The sequence below is a fragment of the Cynoglossus semilaevis genome, chromosome 7 (genome assembly GCF_000523025.1).
Source record: "Cynoglossus semilaevis isolate Cse_v1.0 chromosome 7, Cse_v1.0, whole genome shotgun sequence".
Taxonomy (NCBI): Eukaryota; Metazoa; Chordata; class Actinopteri; order Pleuronectiformes; family Cynoglossidae; genus Cynoglossus; species Cynoglossus semilaevis.
Genome location: NC_024313.1, coordinates 4,869,779 through 4,890,084, shown reverse-complemented (window position 1 = coordinate 4,890,084; position 20,306 = coordinate 4,869,779). Strand labels below are relative to the sequence as shown.

The 20,306-nt window shown below is 40.4% G+C and overlaps 2 protein-coding genes across 18 annotated transcripts in view; both read right to left on the bottom strand.

Annotated features, from left to right (window-relative positions):
• rps6kc1 (ribosomal protein S6 kinase polypeptide 1) overlaps positions 1 to 15,319 on the bottom strand; it is a 28,677-nt gene extending 13,358 nt beyond the window's left edge. For 15 of the 17 annotated variants that reach the window (XR_001760290.2, XR_001760294.2, XR_003050080.1 and 12 more), the window contains exons 1-13: positions 15,095 to 15,309; positions 13,946 to 13,981; positions 12,999 to 13,119; positions 12,045 to 12,160; positions 11,850 to 11,943; positions 11,699 to 11,752; positions 11,190 to 11,612; positions 10,760 to 10,884; positions 10,419 to 10,517; positions 8,741 to 8,788; positions 8,062 to 8,194; positions 5,109 to 6,722; positions 4,099 to 4,188 (exon numbers count right to left, since the gene is read on the bottom strand). Coding sequence is in view for 1 of the 17 variants with exons in the window: in XM_017033783.2 (XP_016889272.1) it covers positions 4,099 to 4,188; positions 5,109 to 6,722; positions 8,062 to 8,194; positions 8,741 to 8,788; positions 10,419 to 10,517; positions 10,760 to 10,884; positions 11,190 to 11,612; positions 11,699 to 11,752; positions 11,850 to 11,943; positions 12,045 to 12,160; positions 12,999 to 13,119; positions 13,946 to 13,981; positions 15,095 to 15,196 (3,055 nt within the window). In the remaining 16 variants the exon portion in view is untranslated. Of the gene's footprint in view, positions 1 to 706; positions 795 to 929; positions 1,071 to 4,098; positions 4,189 to 5,108; positions 6,723 to 8,061; positions 8,195 to 8,740; positions 8,789 to 10,418; positions 10,518 to 10,759; positions 10,885 to 11,189; positions 11,613 to 11,698; positions 11,753 to 11,849; positions 11,944 to 12,044; positions 12,161 to 12,998; positions 13,120 to 13,945; positions 13,982 to 15,094 lie in introns of those variants that run through there. The other 2 variants (XR_003050089.1, XR_003050090.1) reach the window with 2 other exon arrangements.
• A 492-nt stretch (positions 15,320 to 15,811) lies between these two features.
• Positions 15,812 to 20,137, bottom strand: moxd1l (monooxygenase, DBH-like 1, like). Its single transcript, XM_008312936.3, has 13 exons — positions 19,729 to 20,137; positions 19,318 to 19,464; positions 18,396 to 18,548; positions 18,209 to 18,292; positions 17,965 to 18,120; positions 17,739 to 17,841; positions 17,237 to 17,406; positions 17,061 to 17,149; positions 16,851 to 16,947; positions 16,691 to 16,750; positions 16,401 to 16,525; positions 16,213 to 16,294; positions 15,812 to 16,048 (listed from the first exon to the last, which is right to left on the bottom strand). The coding sequence occupies exons 1-13, from the start codon at positions 19,996 to 19,998 to the stop codon at positions 15,887 to 15,889; spliced, it is 1,698 nt and encodes a 565-aa protein (XP_008311158.1). The 5' UTR covers positions 19,999 to 20,137; the 3' UTR covers positions 15,812 to 15,886.
• Between the last annotated feature and the right edge of the window lie 169 nt (positions 20,138 to 20,306).

Sequence of the window (20,306 nt, the reverse complement as noted above, 5' to 3'; positions counted from 1 at the left end):
GCCTTGCGACAGAGTCGGTTCTGGTACCGTGCACTGGTCAGTACCAGGCACAAGTAATAGAGAGAAATGATGCTGTTTTTCCAACAACAGCAAATTAAAATCTGACAAAAGGTCACATCATAAATTTTTGATTATTTCCTCATTTGTTTACTAAGAAATTGTCCTTATTCACTACAGTTTAAGACACTGCAGTGAAGTGAAGATACTCTACTGTAAAAACCTGCTTTCACTAGTGTGAGAACAATGACCATCTACTTTTATAACATTTAAATTAAGAGTCGGTGGTGACTTGATAAGAAGGTGAATCTATAAGTGATATCGATAATGGAGATGGAAATCAGTCGGTTCAGATCATTTCCCATCCGTATATACTGTAAAAGTGAGTCTATATAAGGACATACTGTACATATAATACACTGTACGAGAGAGAGAGAGCCAGCATGGTAGCCAGATGGTCTCGTGTCACTCGGCTCCTCTTCAGAGGGAGGGTGCTTGGTCACCCACAGGGTCAGGACCTGAGGTCGTGGCCATGTGTAGCCAGAGACCAGGCTCCTCAGCTGGATTGACATTAGAAAGACACTGACTCTCCATCTCCTGGAGGCTGCTCCAAACTGCCTTTGCGTGGTTCTCTCGCAGCCAAGGTTAGAAAGAGCTACAGTGTGACTAGTAGGTTTTAAAGACACACGCAGCCGACTGAGCAACGCACTCTTCAGGGCTCCCCAGGATCACTGTTTTGACAGCCAAGGAGAGAAGATCGTCATTGAATGGACCAGTGATACCTGTGTAGTTATGAGCTGCAGGGAAATTAATGGACACACACAAACACACACATGAAATTACACACACGTCTTAGAGCAAGGTCGATGTCATCACAATGGATTAATGTCTAAGGAGCTGCAGGGAGATGCAGCAGAGCTGGCTACACTTACCGCTCTGTCGGAGCGAGGCAGTGAGAAAGAGACGCGGAGGGAAAGAAAGAGGATGGGAAAGGAGATTTGACCTTTGCCCTGCCTCCACAGCCCACTGGTGAAATGCTCTGTGTACGTTACGATAGAACTGTCGTTCCTGCACTGCACATAAAACAAACAGCAATGTAATGTGTTTAACCTATAGTCTCCTCTTCCCCTTCCACTCAACAATGTACTTCCCTCCTGCTCCGTATCTTAATCATACCTCATCTCCTCCCTCCTCGGGCCATAAGGAAGTTCCTCTCTTCTCCTCTTAGACCAACTTCCCTAAATACTTAACCGACAGTCTCGGGGAAAGAGGAAGTCACATGCATGCAGGTAGGAAGTAAGAGGCGCCTGAACCTGTTGTTCTAAGACTGTTAAATGTTAGAAGGTTCAACTGGAGCTGAGCCAATGAAACCAACACGACACTTACGTTCACTACACCTCTTATTCCCACTGACAAGAGAGTGAAATCATTGCAGGATGAAGCAGAAGTGTTTTCACCCCGTACATTTTACAAAACAATTAACTGACGGTAGAGGAAGTGAACCTTATCTTCCATTTACTCACACTGTGGTGCAGCAGGTAAAAGAAAAACACCAGCAGCAACAGAAAGTGTAATGTTTTGGTTTTTTTTTTCTTGCCATCAACAGTCTTGTTGAACCAAAAGGGAAGAAAAGTGAATTTCCCTTTTCTTAAACAATAAAGACAACTAATTTCGGTCTGCTTCCCTCTTCTCAGAACAACCACTTGCAGTCACCCAACGGCTCTTTGTACCATAAAAACACACCGTGATGACGTGGGTGAAGTGAAGAAGAACAAGTGGAGAATAAACAGACTAACACCCTGCCGCTGTGCTTTCCGTGTCCACTCCTGTTTTTTGGGTGAGTTTAAAAAAAACATGTTTCTGTCCTTTTCATATACACACCAACACACACACACACGGTCACAGCAGGCCTCCTGCCTGCTTTCTGGCAAACAGTCATAAATCTGTCATCAGGTATGAAGCCATTGCTGGAGCTGACCCTGTCTGGATAAACAGTAATACATAACAAGGGCAGCAGTGAGACATACTCACTAACCTCTGGCTTAGTGTATGTGTTCAGGAGCTCGTACCGCATGTCTAAAGATAAATGTATTTATCTGATGTACGGTTCACAGGAAAGAAATGAGTAAAGTAGAGGTTATTAAAATAAGAGGCAGCAGAAAAAAAAGTGAACCTCATAAATTATAAAAAAAAGAGAGATAAAGTTTTCAGTGAACTTTATCACAACTTTGTGATTGTAAAGTACAATCACAAAGTTCTTTAAACTAAGCAGCAGCAGTGTAAAACACCCCCTGCTGGTTGCTGTCGTATATGACAGGTGTTATAAACCACACTTGGTCCAAATCAGATGTTAATTTGAAATGTTTGAGAAATAAAATGCCTTAGGATTGGGAGGATGTGAAAAAATATTTCTTTGTCTAGTAGCAGGCCATAAAATCCTTAATTTTGCATATTTCGTGAATAAAACTAAAACAGAATAAGATCTGAGGCTAGCCTTTGAAAAGAGTTAAATAAAAGGCAGGAAGAACAATGACCCACTAAAAAAATGTAAATGTTATTCAAATATATGTTTGCAGAATTATTTATGAGCAGGTGTTTTATACATTATAGATCTATTTAGCAATTTTATTTTTTTTATTTACTCTTGTTCCACTTAAGAAAGTCTTGCTACAGTTTTATTATAATAATGGTCAAATGAATCTAAACTAATGTGACCAATAAAACTGACCTGACTTAAATGATCAGTTCACAGTAAACACTGAACAGAACAGTGAAAATCAAGTACTTGAATGCAACACAAATGGTGTTCTAACTGTTCAACGCAGACATTATTCATACATCATGGCTGTGTGGCACTAACCACTGGGACGTATGCCTCGATCTGCTCCTCTTTCCATTAGTGAGCTTTTAAACAGGCTGTTGCTAAGGGAACGAAAAAAATGCACAGTTTGAATATGAGATTAAGCATTTGTTGCTTTTAGATTTATTACAATAGAGCCGTACTGTACATTCTAGACACAAGGAGGATTTAAATCTGAAGTGAAGGGAACGGCTTTAGAGAGGGAGGGAGGGAGAGAGAGAGAGAGAGAGAGAGCGAGAGAGAGGATGAATAGCTTAATACAAGTGTGTGGGAGAGTGAATGAGTGTGAGGGTCACTGTGTACGTCTAAGTGTGCATGCTGTGTTTTTCATCTAACAGTCACTCATCCTGAATATTTAAGAAAGATGTAATTAAACACACTGTGCATCATCTATCCAACAGCCTGAGTGTGAAGCCATATGCTTAAAGCAGCAGCAGCAGCAGCAGCAGCAGCAGCAGCAGCAGATTGCAAAGTTATCCACCCATAGATGTCAAACGCATGTGTGGACATGCACTCTTGCACACACACACACACACACACACACACACAAGTGCTAAGTAGGGACATGGTGCTGCAGTGGAGCAGCAGTTTGTTTTAAGCAGCTTTTAAACAGCATGCCAGAGCTGTCACAGGCTCACTGAGGGCAACACTCAGGGTCAACTGGCTCACTGTTGCACAACAGCACACTCTACAGGACAAGAAAAGTGCTACAAGTAAAAAAAAAAAGATATTCCCGTTAATTTCCAGATGGTTTTCATTCACTGATGTATTTATCTGCTGCTGCAACACCAACATAGGTCAGCAGGACCCTATATGGGTCACCACCAGTCCATTATAAAGCCACATATACACATAAAGCCATTCAGACTTACATTCATCAACTCTCATTACATAGATCACACTAATGCAGGGGTCAGGCCCATGGGAATGAGTAAAATGATTCCATGTCATTTGTTAATTTTTATAAGTTGTTCATGTTTGGTTATGAATGAGGATTCTGTGACTGTGGGAAAGTGGCCTATTTTTGGTCCTGCATTTTTTAATTTATTCAACCTTTATTTAACAACTGTAGGTAAAGACCCATTAAGATCAAGACCTCTTAAATAAAGGTGACCTGGCAAAGAAAAGGCAACAGTACACGTCATGCATGCCTGAATAGGATTAACCCTACGTAAACCTCCAGGCAATCACACTATTAACTAGTTAGGTATAATCTTTAATTTTAATGAAGTATATTTTACCTGGTGCACAGTACATATTTGACATGGCGTCTTTGTCACACGACTCCTCCACGTCACTCCAGCTACAAAAGTAGGTCATCTGTATGTGACCTAGATGGACAAAAGATGACAAACATGTGTAAAACTAACCAGGAAATGGACAAATATATACTGTGTGACTCTCTACTAAACCAAACTGTACATTGTCCTCCCCCGTCTTCGTCTTTCTCTTTTCTGTTTCTCTAAAACTCCCTGTGAGCTTTTCAAGCACAGAGTCACAGCGATTACTCCTGTTTAGCAGCTACCCGTTAACGCTATCATTAGAACTAATGGTGTCATTAGGTAGCCGCGGCCATTAGCCTGGGCTAGCCAGACTGATGCACCACACTATGCCGTTGATGGGCCCTTTAGAACAATAATTACCGCCAGGGAGACGAAAACAGCCACTCAGCTAATTAGACGCTTGTCGATAACGAAGTGGAAAAAGATAATTGTGGCATGACACAAAAGAAGAAGTTGTGGGAGAATCTGTGACCTCCTGGTGAAACAGCCCTTTTACCTTCTACAGGAGCATTTGGTTCATCATGATTGACTGACAGAGAGAGTGACTCTATCAAAACAAGTCTTTCCTAAGAGCCTGTGTACAAAACACAAATTACTGACAAAATTACAATGGAATTAAAATTTATAAAATTATCTCTTAAGCTCCACCAGAATTTTATGATCTTGCATGAACCCTAGTGTTCAGTTTTCCCCACAAAGTTTACGTAGACATTAGTCAAATCTCTATGTAGGGCAGTCAATATCATTCTTATTGGGCCTTTAGAGAGAAAGTCAATGGATTTAGCATTTAAACTTTAATAGATGTTAAACTTATAGGCTATAACAGCCTCAGACATTGTTATTGTTCACTCAGGTGCTGTTCGGCTGGTGGAGACACTTAAGGATGTTTATTATCAGAGTACAACAGTTAGGTTTAACAGCTGCCCATTAAAGACCAAAGTACTTGTAAAAAAATATCGGTGTTTCACCTTGGTGATTGAGCAGGATGTTGTTGGGGTTCAGGTCTCGGCAGATGATGCCTTCTTGATGCAGTGAGTCCAGTGCTGTCACCAGCTCCACAGCCCAGCACCGGACAAACTCCTCTGGGATACGAGCTTGGGACGCAGCCAACGACAGTTGGTCCAGCTCTGCGAAGAGCCGTGATACTTCTTTATCAAAGTCTGTGACAGTCTTATTACTAACCACTCCTGATAATTCACTATTACTGGCTAATAAGCCTTCTACCACAGCACGGTCATCTGTCTCATTTGTGACCGTGATAGAATCTGCAGTGGACTCAGTGTTAACTTCAGTGCCAGCCTCAAGTTTCCCACTTTGCAAGTCAGTTTGTGGATATTTTGGATCCAGGGAAAGGACTTTGTCATGGCATTTCAGATCAGCTGCCGTTCTGTCAGACGCTTCAACTCCAATTGACAGGTTGCAGTCATTCCATTGGAGGTTTACAGGAGTTGAAAATACAATTCCTGTGTCACAGGTTGCAGAGACAGGGCATAGAGATGAACGTGTCTGTTCCGCTGCATCCTCAGGTTGGCTGTGAAGCTGTAAAACATCAGGCTGGATGAACTTGTGAGGGGAAGCTGTAGCCTCCAGGCCCAGACACACTCCTGATGTTGTCAGTTCCTCCTGTAAAGAATCAACAGTTCCACTCACTGCAGGGAGGTTGACTAAAAGATCAGGCGGCTGACCCTCATCCTCAATAGCTGCTTCTTGAAATGAGATGACTGGCACTGATTCATTATCACTACAGTCCAACCACCACAGCTCCGAGCTGTGACCCTTGACCTCCTGGGCCAGTTCTGAAAATTCCTCGTTAATGTCTGAGCCCAGATCAGATGTAGAAAAAACTGGGAGTGGGCGCTGCTCTCCAAAGTCCAGGCAGGTCACCTCACTCGCACTGTCTTTGCTGTCAATTCGGAAAAACTCCATGGGTGTGTGCTTGGACTGATCCAGAGACAGCGGCACAGCAGGAGAAGGCAGGGGACTGAAAACTTCACAGTTGTCCAGACCCTCACCATGGTCATGGGTCATGAGTCCACTTTTGTCGGAAGACTCGGTAAAGAAGCCGAGTTCCTGAGAGCCGAGCGGTGAAGAGAGGCTGTCGTTGCTCAGCAGCGAGCGGCTGCGTGAGGAAGTGGTGGTCCTGGCTGTGGGCACTTCTACTGACAGCATTTCCTGTTCGCTCTTCTCCTCTTCCTCCTCTAGAGCATCTGATTCTACTTTCTCCTGTTCATATTCATTACAAAGAGTTAAATAACTGTCAGTGCACTCCTCCTCAGACTTGGCTCCAGAGTCAGAGTGAGGACCAGGTTTTTGGACAGGTCTGGCAGGAAGAATATTTTTAAGACAAGAAGTGCTTATATTCTGGTCTTCTTGTTCTTTGTGCTGCTCTGACAGGGAGTCAGAACCGGGAACAGGGCCTGAACCAGAACTGGCAGAGTCCATATCCATATCCAGCTGTTGTACAGCACGATGAGTTGAATGAACTGCTGCTGTATGGCTCTTCTGGATGAAAGGAATGTCAAAGCTCTCCTCTGGGCTTGAATTGTGAAGATACTTCTCAATGTGAGACCACAGTTTCCCACCTGCAGGTCAAAGATGTCTAATATTAGAGATGTCGTACAAGAAATAAAATGTAATTTTCACAGTCAGGTAAACAGAAAGTAAGATTATAAAATTTGGATCAGATATCAGACCTGATACCAATAGTTGAGTAGGTATCGATGCATCCCTAGTCTTACTTTAAGATTTTAATGAAATAATAGTCTGTTTCTGTTGAGTTAAACATCAGCGTTATAAATGAAATGATCTTGTTCTGTTTGCATACGTTAAAAAAAACAATCACACCGTCTTCTTTAATGCTCCCAGTGGTTAAGTGTCTGTACATCCTTGGATGCTGCGACAAGAGCTTGAAAATGATCATTAATTGCCATTTAAAGATAACAGGTAAACAAACACTTTGGTTAAATGCAGTCGGATGGTTCCTTGTGTGATGTTTTGTGTCCTACTCAAATGCATGTGGGCATATATATGTACAGAGAAGAGACAGTGAGAGAGAGAGAGCGAGAGAGAGAGAGAGACAGCTGTAGTGTGAGCAATTGGAAGCCAGCATCTGTTGTGTGTGATGAGAATGGATAGGGAGTTCTCAGTGATGGTAATGATAGCAGGGCAGCTCGATGGCTCTGAAAGTAAAACCATCCATATGTTGTTTTGTCCAATGTCACTCAGGTCACTGCCTCTCTTTCATCTGCCTGTCTATCCTCATTCAACCTGTCAGCTGTAAACAACACACTTGAAAGGAGCAACCGTGGACTTTCTGAATTAAAGCACTGGGACGTGACAGCGGGGAAATGACACCTCTTGTGGCATTAGAACGGCTTCATCACATTATGTTAAACAGTCCGCTTTTATAATCAATACATTCCATCAATATGAGCACATTTTGACCATGAATTAGGGCAGTTTGGTTACAGGGCATTTAAAAATATGGCAACATTTCGCTGTATGTGCAATCTACACACATTACCAACGAGTGGATTGTAAGGAGGCCCAGGTGTTGGCATAGCTAATGAAGCATGGTGCCACCTGCTATTCAGAATAATGACCTGTGACACAAAATCAGCTCTTACTCACTTGTCTGCAACAAGGGCAGAGAAAAGAGATGTGAGACGAGAGGAATTTTTCAACATTTTGTTTTACCATTTTAGACTAAAAGTACACAAAAAAGATGATGAGTATTATTAGTATTTTTAAAGGAGCAGTTTGTGCCACTCTCGCTTCTATATTAAGGGTTAGGAGCCAGTTGACACCTTTATTAAGACGATTGCTGGGTCAGTAATCCAAACCTAAACATGTTTTATATATTTATAGCTCTTTCCGACTAACGGTGGTCATTCATCTTTCATATAAAGTCTGTGATCATACCTTCAGCATACTGAAGCAGAAGGAAAACTGAGTCTTCAGTAACAATGAACTTCCTCAGCTGTACCATGTAGGGCACGCAGTGAGGCATGATCCTTCTCTTAACAAGCCCACAATCACTGCTCTTCCTCAGACCCTAGAAATTAGGGAAGAAACAAGGGATTAAGGTTAAAAAAAAGTTGCTTTTTTCATTTAAGGTTAAGGAGAAAACATCAAACCAACATGAAGAGGGACATAAGGGTAGATGAGAGTGACTCTGAGATAAAGAGTATTGCAAAGGAGAAAGTTCTCATTAGCCAAGTGCCATCTAAGCCCCATGGCAACCCAAAGTCACAGGATTCATCAAGCCACACACAGCGCGTGACTTTAAAACAGCCACATAAATCTATCAGCACTACGCGTAAGGTTCACATTGCCTGCAAAGAGTGTGTGCGTGTATGTGTGAGTGTTAAGTATGTGTGTGTGTGTGTCTGTGCCCGTCTGTGTAGTCATCTGTGGTTGCAATGTGCGTTGGCATCTGGCACACGTCTCACACCTGAGAGCAGAGGAGCTGACAGAGACAGACCCATTAGAATCAATTACAGCGGTCACACACAGGGGCTTCTGGCACACTTCACAGTTAACACTTATAGTCTGGAAGACTGGAACACACACACACACACCAACATACACATGCTTTTACCTTCAGGATGAAGGTCTCTTCTGTTCGCTTGTCCATGACCAGTAGTACCTGTGATGGTAGAGTGCTGTTAATTGCCACGTATGAACAGACAAACACAACGTTAGGCTGTGAAGCAGTGTTGTCCTGCAGCGTTTTTTTCAAAGAAGGGTCGCGTCAAGATAAATGCAGGTTCCTAAATTACAGCAGGAGTCTAATTTTAACATATCACATTCAAATGGCTTCATTATGTGTGGCGTAAGCAGAAAAGAAAGAGCACGAGCATGCCGTTTTTTAAATGTATACTTTAAAGAGGGAAACTCAATTTCCAGAACTGTTGGTGCAGATACAAAAAAGTAATTTTTTGTCCAATTCACAAACATAGTTCCAAATATTCTATTAAAATCACAACTTTTTCTGCATCACACTCTGATTTGAGTAATGATCATTGGGTAGAGGAACTACGAGACTTTTAAAAAAAAGGTAAAATCTTTGGTATTTTTAGTAATTTCTACAAATAATTTTGATTCCTTTTTTTAAAAATAAATATGATCAGAGCTATGACCCTTACATTCTTTAATCTTTAACATTTTCACATTTGCATTTAAAAGGGCTTCATTGCCATCCCCATCGTGTAACATCTCTTTACTCACATTTCACTCAAACCTCCTTTTTTCACCCTGACATCTCTATTGCTCGCCTGCTTCTCACTGCTCCAGTGGGGAAGCTTAAACATATGTGTGTAACCTCCTGTGTACGTGTGTGTGCGTATGTTTAGTGGATGCGTTGTCTCCATGTGACCCTGGCCGGGACCAAACAGGTGCAGGCTAAATGGATATGAATGAAGCTGTGAGTAAACAGAGTGCCACTGCTAGCCAGGCTGCTAATATAATTAAGACACAAACATCAGGGAAAGGGGGAGGAAGAGTGGAGGGTGGGTTGCACTGGGGTGAGGAGCTCTCTCCATCTGTCCCCTCTGTCCCCATTAAAAGTAAAAGAAAGAAGATTGAAGGGGAGGAGGAAAGCCTGGTCATTTCTAGGCAACTTCATCTGCTTTTGGACTTTATTTTTTGTGTCTCAAACACTGTGGGTTTAAAGGGCACGTGTGTAGAGTTACACGTGTTGGTCTTGTGTCAACATTTTCCTTGGGGTTTGTCGTGTCTCTGTGTGTAGGATGAGCATCATTGATTCAGCGTTGTGTGCTACTCTCTGAGCTGCTTGCCAAGTCATTTCATGGCTGACTGGTGAAGTTGCTTCGTTGGCAGCTGGTTGAGAGGACCAGGAACCCAAACTGACCTTGTGGTGGCCATAACTGACACTAAACACACTCAGCCCGTACTATACCATCCAGTGAATTTATTAGCTTTTATCACTTCATATAAAAGAGATGGCCGAAGACGAAAAGGGACATAAGGAGGTGAAATTTGGAGGCGGGTGGTGTCCTCGTTTATCTGGTCTGGCACACATTATGAATAAATAAAAATTTGTGTAATGACTGGCTTTGGTTTAGGGCTTATTAACTTTTATGAAAAAAGAAAATCAGCTTCATTTTTATTTTCAAAGAACAGGCATCAAAACAAGTTTGTTTAGATATTAGTTATATGTGGGATTTCTAGTTTTAATAGGGATTATAAATATATATTTTTTCTTTTTTAAATAACTAAAACCTCAGCTAAACAATCCAAACATGTGACTGACAGACCTTGTTTATGACGCCCAACACCCTGTAGGCTCCCAGCTCCTCATATGGACCCTGCTGACCTGCTCTGGTGGTGGGAGGGCAGCACTGAGCCCCCAAAGCCTTAGAAAAAGACAGACAGACAGAGAGCTAGAACTTTATAAATCCCTCAGGAGTTCTCTTTGAGAAGAATGAACCTGAACATATATATATACTGTATATAAATACACAATATAGGTAGGGAATTGTTATGGATCGTACTGTAAAAAACTAACTGCTGATTTTCTGCCGTAAAGCAGAGACAGGCACAGACTGATTAAGGTGAACAGATTTTCTTAAATAAACAGAGTGTTAATCCCACTCACTATGGTCTGCGTTGATCCTTGGCCCATGTTGCCCTTCAGGTAGTGGGTGGATATTTGTTCTGCTCGCATCAAATACTCTGCAGTTTTCTTCTTCACTGCTTCACGTCGAGTGGGACTGGGCTCACCTGGAACAATGACACCAACTAGTTTCGTTCACAAAGAATTTGTAAAGTTTTTGGTACTATTTTGAAATTACACTCCACTTAGTGGACATGAAAACTTTGAAATTACACTCCACTTAGTGGACAAGAAAAATGTTATAAACTTTCTTAAATTTCAATATAAAAAATATGTACTACACTAAAAGACTTTTACAAATTAGATTTGCCCACCTTGCTCCAAATCGGATAAATACTGTTGAAAGCCTGTAACAATCATACCTTTGTCCTTTTACCTAAGTAATATATACAGTATCTGTCCACTCTCTGACCTTGCACTCCTTGCAGCAGCAAGTCTACTCCGCTGCGATAGTAGGAAAACGCTGCCTGGTAGTCCTGCTCTTTTTCCTTCTCCACAGCCACACAGATGAGGTTGGTGGCCTTATCAAGATAGTCTGACTTTACTTCCTTTGGTTTTCCACTACTTGTTTTTCTCAAAGAGCCAGACAGGAGTGGCGTGCGGCTCGGCCAAGTGACCTCTGGGTTAGGGGCTGAGGAGGCAGGGGCTGTGGAAGGAGATGGGCAGCGATGTAAGCGCAAGGTTGGCAGGCGAGGGCTGCAGCTGCTACTAAGGTTGTAAGCGCCCCCCTGTGGCTGGTTTGGGGAGGTGCCGCCCGAGGCCATGCCATCATCCACCCCAGCCAATGAGTCTGTATCCACAGCAAGAGAGGTCAGGGCGCTGCCACTGGATGGGCCTTGGATACACACAGATACGTTTACAACCTCTGTAAAAACAAATGTAGACTAGACAAAGTCTGAAGAAATCAAATACAACTTTTACCTCCATACTCGGAAGGAACTGTCAAATCTTCTGCACCACTGATGTCTTTTTGAACTGAAAAAACATTTTACAACAACAATTTGAATTTAATCCAGCATAGAGAATAGACAATTAAAAAAATTAAATTAATTCAGAATGTCTTGAACCGTACCATCAGAACTACAGTCTGAAAAACTATCTGCCAGGAAATCTGAAAAGGGCTCAGCTGGTCCAATCAGCTCCGAGCTGTCGTGGACCTCACCCCCCTGAAGAATATTATAAACATTGCAGTCCACACAGCTTCTCTGTAAATACTGCATTTCTGTGTGGGTATGTGTGTGTGTGTGTGTGTGTGTCTCGAGTGTACCTTGAAGAAATCCTGGATGTGCTGACTACTATAAAGAGCGGGGATGTTTGCAGAAAACTGTAGTAGATCCTCAGAGCACTGCCTTCTTTCTTCAATCACCGAGTCATCAAAACGACCTGCACACACAAACACATGTGTGATTATATCCAGAGGGACCATGAGCATGCTGACTGAGAAATAACACTAAGTTGGCTTCAGGGGGCAGAGTCATCACTTTCTTTTTTTTCCCCAGCCAAGAGTCAAAAACTTAGCATCTAGTGTTTTCCCTCATCTTTATTCCCTCCTACTCTTCTGACATTTGTTCAGGGTGTTGAGACAAAGAGAGTCTGTGGAGTTTTTGCACCAGATTATACGTTCACTTAAATGGTTGAAAAAGAAATTCTACCTTGCAATACAGTTTCTTGAAAATATTTGAAACAGCATGGTCCTTAAATTAAGGGGAAGAGGTGAAACAGTACTCCACTATTACTGGGTACTATTAAAGTGATGTATGAACTGTATGCACAGTTTACAATCATACTTTGCTTTAAGTATTTAACATTTTTTATGGCTATTGATTAACTGACTTCCCTACGTTTTTATGACTTGCTCAGTGAAATGCTATAAAAAGTGCAACTGAAGTGAAACAAGAAAAAAGAGGAAAAGGGAAGCTGACCAGCACTTGAACATCCAACTATACACTTTTTATGGCAAATTAAAGTGGCTAAAGGGGTTATTTAAATATGTATGCTTCTTCTTTTAAAAATCCTTGTATTCCTCTTTCAACATTCTGAACATTTTACATAACATTAGACTTTATTATGACAACTGGTCATTAAAACTGGATTCAACTGAAATCTTCCATCATAGAAAGGCAAACCATGATCAAAAACAAGCAACTAACAGAAGATGGATCTGCATTTTTGGCTCATCTCAAAAGAACAAATATCTCACGTAAGATTTTTTAGTTCTTACCAAAAACTTTGGCCTTGGCAAACGGAGGAAAAAGCTCTGACTGGCTACAAACATTCTTGTGCAACTGCCAGAGATTCTGATGTAGTTTCCGGAAATCACTGTATCTCTTCCACACCGTTATCTACAGAAGAGGAGGAAACGTACAATAATAAATACTTAAGGAAAGATTTGGATACTAAATGTTTTATATTACATCCCTATGTGACCAACTGAATAACTGTATTGATTTTTCTTTCAGTTAAATATTCCTAAAAAAATATCAGAATCTATAAGATGAGCCAAAGATAAAAACAGAGGTACAGTTTGTTAAACTCCAGGCTTGGCGGCTGCTGTGAGACAGACTGGCCTGAGTAACATTCCCGAACTAGAGCAGCACTTAGCAACAGAGGTAACTTAATTTTCAGACATCTTAGACACACATTTAGTAATTGCCATCATACACATTGCATTAACTCTGGTTTGAGGACACGCTGCATTCCTCTCAAGGTTTTGAAAGTAAGGCAGTCAGCGTCGTACATATTATCTCCAGAGTATGTAACAATTACTGTGGTTGTAAGGTGAGTGTCTATGAAGATGTGTATTCTAGTAAAAAGCAGGGTAGGGTATTTTTGACAGTTTAAATGGGACAACCATTGAGTCATTTTAATAATGAAAATCTAATTAATTCCTAATTCTGGTAATTTCACAGACATTACTGTTAAATCACTGAACAGAGAACCATAGCAGTGGTTAAACCAGCGTAATGTTAAAAGGTCTTAGTTCAACTGATGACATTTTCTTGAGGTCAAATGAAATGTTCTCTCTCAAATGTATTTATGAATTTATTTGCATAAACACTTACAAATTGTTAGATGTAGTTAACGATTTGTAGTTGATGTAATATGTTTGAACAAATGGTGCAAAACTTGATAGAAAAGTAAATGTTATCAGATAGTTCCATGTCTTACCTCTTGAACATCCTCTGGGTTCTTCCTAGAGATTATCTAAGAACAAAAAGGGAAAAAGATACAGAGATTTAAGAAGTTCACTGTGCATCTTATATATAAAACCACAGAATATATTGGCTGGTTTTGCTGCAAGCTCAAATACAAATGTGGATCTTAATGGAGTGTCAGCCAGGACACAGCTTCTGAGTCTGACAATGAGTGCTTTATGAAGGAGCTGTGTGACGGAAGTCTTGAGAGTTAGAGCGAGACATCTCCAACATTTGTAGCAAACAGGATCTCAGGAAGGAGGAGACAAAGAGAGTCGGCCTGCCCTTGTTGCATGTGATTAGACTGGGAATGTTCCACTGTAGCTGTATAATCATGAAACACGCTGTGACATTAAGGTCAGGTAAAAGTGTTGATGAAAACACAGAAATTTCACTGCATTTCATTATCTTAGGACATTTTAAAAAATGTTCAGCTGTCAGCTGTGAGTTTCTGCATATAATACTAGTAAGAATAAGTTGTAAAAGAACATTACCCACTAACACAGTTAATAACAAAGTACTGTTCCTTCTTGTGGCACACTGTCTTATCCACTAGATTTCAATCATCACAATACAAGTCATAGGTCAGACATCATTTTTAGTTAGCTCTGAAGCTAAAATCTCAATCTAATAACCATTTTAAACAGACCATGTAAAATGTGCTGCTATGTGTTCACTATAATGCTATGGCAAGACTGTTTTGTGTTTTTAGCTACAAGCTGCTAACCTGCCATGGCATTTAACATTGGTTAACACAGATGAGAAAAACAAGACAACTCCCTGCTATAACCACATCCCCGACATTTAAATACATTTTTTCCTCAACTATGGCTGTTAATTACACAGAAGACGTTCAAATCTTCACTAGGTTAGCTCTGTTAGCGTTTACTGGGGCAGTGGTTAAGGACGCGGACTTGGGTCCCGAAGGCTTTATGTTCGAGTCCACTAGTTGCCAAGTTGCCACTCTCTACACAAGTTGCCCACAGTTTACTTTGGTGTGTCACAATGACAAGTAGTTCGCGTTCCATCTTTGTTTACACATTATATTAGCTGAACTGGACAGCAGGCTAACAACACTTAGCATTAGCTCAGATGCCGCCGTTAACATCCTGTCTTCACTTACCCTGGCAGTGACTTTGTACACAGTATAACCTTTTTGGTGCTTCTTGGGATCCGTGACAGTATAAAACCGAGCCAGTTCTCCACTGTCCCTCTGCGATATCATTATGAGAGCGACCACATTGCTAAGGCAACTAGCCGGCTAGTCGTACACATTCATTCACTCTGACAGTGAAACAGAGAAAGGCAGAGAAAAGAACTACAGCACCCCCTGAGGTGAGTCTGTAAAACTACAAATGTACGTTCGTTCATCAACAAATTAAAATATTCCTTGTTTTTTTGTTTTGTTTATTATTATAATTTTTATTTTTTAACATTTATTTTATTTCTCATTTATACATGTTGACATTTAACAGTGTGTATTGTTGCACAGGAGCGTTTCTAGACACATTTCCAGCTCGTTACGTTATATACCTGTCCCATATTATCCATACTTACCCATTTTTCCACCCACCTTCTACCACTTACTTCTGTTAAAAGTTTATTTTGTAGCCATTGTTAGCTATGTTATCCTAGTAGCCCCTTGCCAATAATATGCAGGTTCTCTTGTACATGTTTGCTTGTAATATGAGGCAATACATGATTATAAATCTATACAAAGGCACAAGACATACAGTAATCTAAAATGATATTTAAAAAAACACACACTTTTATTAAAAAATGAATATAAGGAATAATAAAAATATTTTTTTAATTATTTTCTGTTTAAGAAAGTAGAATTTCCTCAATTAAATTATACCAGAGCCATTGTATCTCAGTCTATCACAAAAATTCCACTTCTTGCTCCTGGGATTTTTTACATTAGTGCAATACAGAGGAGGAAAAGCATTAATCCTCCCGGGCTCATTGTCCAGCGGGTGTACAGCCTATTTGATGCATTGGTCTGCGAACAAGTATTGTGAGTGTGACTTTCCTTCATCTCTCTGACGAAGCCTTTACTGTAAAATGCCAAATTGTTCTGTGAAAGAAAAGTGGTCAAATTAAATTAGGGCAACACACTGATGCCACCACCGGATAGGAGATTGATGGGTATATTTATTTTCAGCTGAAAATCCTGACAGAAAATGTGGTAAAGGTCACACTTTTTGGAGATTTAGTCAAAATAATTAACATGTTACTTACCTCAACGTCTGTTACTATCTGTAATTGTGGGAGTTTCTTCAGCACCTGCTCATAATTTTCAATGTTGTCAGGCTCAAACAACCTGTCAGAAATTAAACAAAAACCAACTTGAAAAAAAGCAGAAAAAGCAACTACAACTACAACAACATCTACAACTGCAACTTAGAAAAAACAATAATCGGACTTACTCGTGACTTGTGTCGCTTGAGTACAAAGTTGTTGTATTTGGTTGGCCAGTACATGTTCTAAACTTAATTGCAGGGTAATATGCTATAAAGGCCAAGCACATCTCATCTGTGGTTGCCAAGCCCATCTAAAGGAGAAGGAACAAACCACATTCAAAAACATGCACACTTCTTTCATTTATAATGGAACTATAGATGGCAGTACAATTACTTTGACCAACTCATAGTATGTCTGCTGATGCTAAAGGTATTTTCCCCCTTTCAAATACATGATTAGAGAAAGTAAAAGCTACCTTGGTCACGTTAGTGCGATCCATTGTGTCGTAAGTACACTCCACCGCAATCTCATCGTTCTGTTATGACACACATAATACAGCATTCTTAAAGTAATATGATATCACTTTAAAAACTATCTAGAATTACCATGTTACATAAAAAGGATTTAAAAAATACCTGTTTGATAGTCTTGATTTTACCGACATTCTTAAAACGTTGCATCTCAAAGTTGTAGTGTTCATCCACAGCCAAGAAATCAATCTGCTTGCCGTCCCTAAAGAGACCGACAGGTACAATTTGAGTAAGATAATGTTTAATGTATTAGAGCATAATGTAATAAACCATTGTGATCACAGAGTAATTCAAACCAAATTCCCTCTTCCTTACCTGTACTGGGCCACTCTGACTTTTCTACCTGCCAGATGAGTGTGCAGCAGGACGACAAAAACGTTGAGGTCAGGTATAGGATCCCCCATCTATAGTTAAGGGGTAAAATATCAGTGCTAAAAAAAAGAATAGTCAAAAATATAACTTTTTGAACCAATCCCAGAACCCCTACGTACCTGAGTGAAGAGTGAGGTGTTACACACGCCATAGGTGTGGAACTCCTGAGCCTTTGGCGGTATCATGTACGGCATGTGTGAAGATATTATACCTGTCATCAAGACGCCCACATCATGCTGCCGCAGTTGGTCTGTGTAGTACAGTTTTAGCCCTGAGCTGTCTGTTCTGCCTGTACAGAGAAACAGACAAAAAAAAATTAGTAGTAGAAACACATTCCTATACTATACTGTAATACAACATTTTTTTTGTCTAATTAAAACAATTTATGTATTAAAAACATGTATGTATTAAAAACAATTTATGTATTAAAAACATAAATACATATTATGTATTAAAAAGAAAGCTCCTGAATGCAGAAAGTGTCTAAAATAGCAAAACAAGAAAACAATTAGTTGTTGAGTCCCTGAAAAAAAGTGACATGATTTGTGAAGTGTGAAAAACAGGTGTGGAACAATTAAATAATTATTGGTATTCCCAGAAAAGTACTTTAAAAGTACACACCTGTCTCAAGGTGTGGGTTATTGTAATGGATTTCCAGTTTAAAGTATATGTCTCTGTCATCATCTCCAAATGGAATGCCTGCATCTTCAGGAAGCTCGAAGGGCTAAAGGAGTCGGAGATAAATGAGAGTTCAACTTGCACAATATCACCAGTGATGCCCAGATAAAGCAAAAGATTAAAATTTGAAAAGAGTTAAACTGAACATGAACACCTGACTTTTTCTTACCCCTCCACCTACTGCCCATCCACCCACTACCCCAAAGCAAGTGTCTCCTTGGTCCCCCACGTAGCACATGTTGTCATAGGTTGTGTTGACAAAGGAGGGGCAGTTGTACAGAAGCAGGTGGTGAACCATGTCTATGTGTTCAATCACTGGTTCAATCTGAGTTGAAGCAGGAGAGACCAATGAGCAGATACAGTGCATTGTTAACACTTTATTACGTGTCATAACTGTTCATGAGGATAATTACCCGGTAAATATGTTGTTTCCTGCTAGGCTTTGAGAACTTCATGACCTTGCAGTGGTAATACGTGTGAACTGAGGGGATTGTAATCTGCAAAAAGACAAAGGGAACAGATAAATAATTAATCTTTATGATAAATCATGGAGATTTTGGAAAATCTTGAAAGAAGAAAAAAAATCCTGGTTATTCTTACTTTGTCCATTGTGGCCATGAGGTACTTGGAGTTTGGTGGAAAGGTTTTAGGCATGTAATTTAGCAGGTTGACCTCTTTAGTGCCTCTGCGGGTTTTGTGATATTCGATCGTATCTGTTATTCCGTAGGCATAAATCAGCTTAATAGGTTCATCCTGTTGAGAGACGGCAGCTTTGTATAATAACAATGAAACCACAGTGAGTCAATACTATACAATATAGAAAAATCGAGACTTTATTCAAGTTTCGCAGCCAGTTACTTAGAAGATCCAAGTCAACATCCCAGATAATTGCCCCATCTTTGCTCTTTGTGTGAGGTGGAAATGTCAACATAAATAGGGTTGATTACTCAAACCATATAGTATTTCAGATGATAACGAGGGATAGTGTATCTCCTGCGGGCCTGACTGTGGCCATTGTATTCTTTCGAGAAACAACCCAGTTTAAGTCCAGGGAAAATCACCTTTAGGTAAAACCAACAATGGAGTCACGCTAGGTGGGGCTCAGAGTTTCCAATCACGAAATCTGAACTTTACATAAAGAAGTAGGACAACCATACAAAAGGCGATAGGATTACAATACATGAGTCAAAATAGTCATGGACCAACCCAACAAAGAACAAGGTATGTATTTGCCTACTGTTGTAAACCACAGAGGCCAAAAATAATTCCAGAAAGAGGAGGCTATCTTCCAAATCCTGTACTCTCTAAAACAATGACTCAACCATGATTTTATCATTTTACTCTGACTTTTTACGTACAATAAATTTCATATCTTTATGTGGAATCTTAACAAAATATCAATTACATAACCTTGAAAGAAATCTCAATTTCAGAACACATTTTTTTAATCAAAATGATTCATTATGAGCTTTTTTAGCCAATGTGTAAGATTTGGTTGGAGAAAAAGATTAAAATGTCTCACCTTGATGAGAAAGTCTTGATCGTCACATGTATCAATGGGCCTCTGAAATCTCATGATAGTTTGACCGTTTTTTTCATCCATGGACAGGAGTGTGTAACTCTGCTTATCATCCACCAGTGGCATGAACTTTCCTTTACCATGACGGTCCTTTCAAACAAATCCAAAATAATTCAACAGGAGGAAACCTTGTTATTTGACAGTCTTGACTGTTAACGATAAGTGACATTGAGCAGTAGGTTAGAGAGGCAACAATGAAAAGGTTTTAGACACGGACCAAGGAGAGATATTAAACAGAATGGTACAAATGTAGCTGCAAAGCAGTAGATGATGCTAAAGCAATTGACGGACATGGTGGAGGTCAAGAAGACCGCAGAAGTTTAGAAGAGAAAGGAAAAGCCTAAAGCCACTTACTGTAAAGTAGGGTTCACTGGGTCCCATTCCCCCAATGACAATATCTGCCGCAATCATATTTCCATTGGGACTCAAACCAAAGCCAACCCAACCTGTTGTGTTGACAGTAAGTTGGAATTCAATGTCCCCTTGTAAGTCATCAAAGCCCCAATGAAGGCAAACCATCTGGTTCCCGTCCAGGTACACCATATAGGGTAAAGAGGTGTCGGGGGTCCCCACTCCTGTGCCCCAGAGTAGAAAAAGGCAGAAGAAGTGAAGCAGAGAGAGCATGATGTCTCTGTGAGGCTGAAATCTTCACACTGAGCACCGTGACTGTAGAGCTGCCAAATGCACTCCCACCCTCCCACAGTAGGACACACCTGCACTCCAAGATTCTCAGGCGATACTGGCCAAAAAATGCACAGTCACTCAACTGTTGGATTCTGTCAGACATTTGTACCTTTGTGATGTTTTTCTCACTCAACTGTTGGATTCTGTCAGACAATGGATCTTATACACCAATGTGCTGTGTTCTCTACATTTGTACCTTTGTGATGTTTTTTTGAATTTTTTTTTTGGTTTAGTCTGGTTTAGTCATC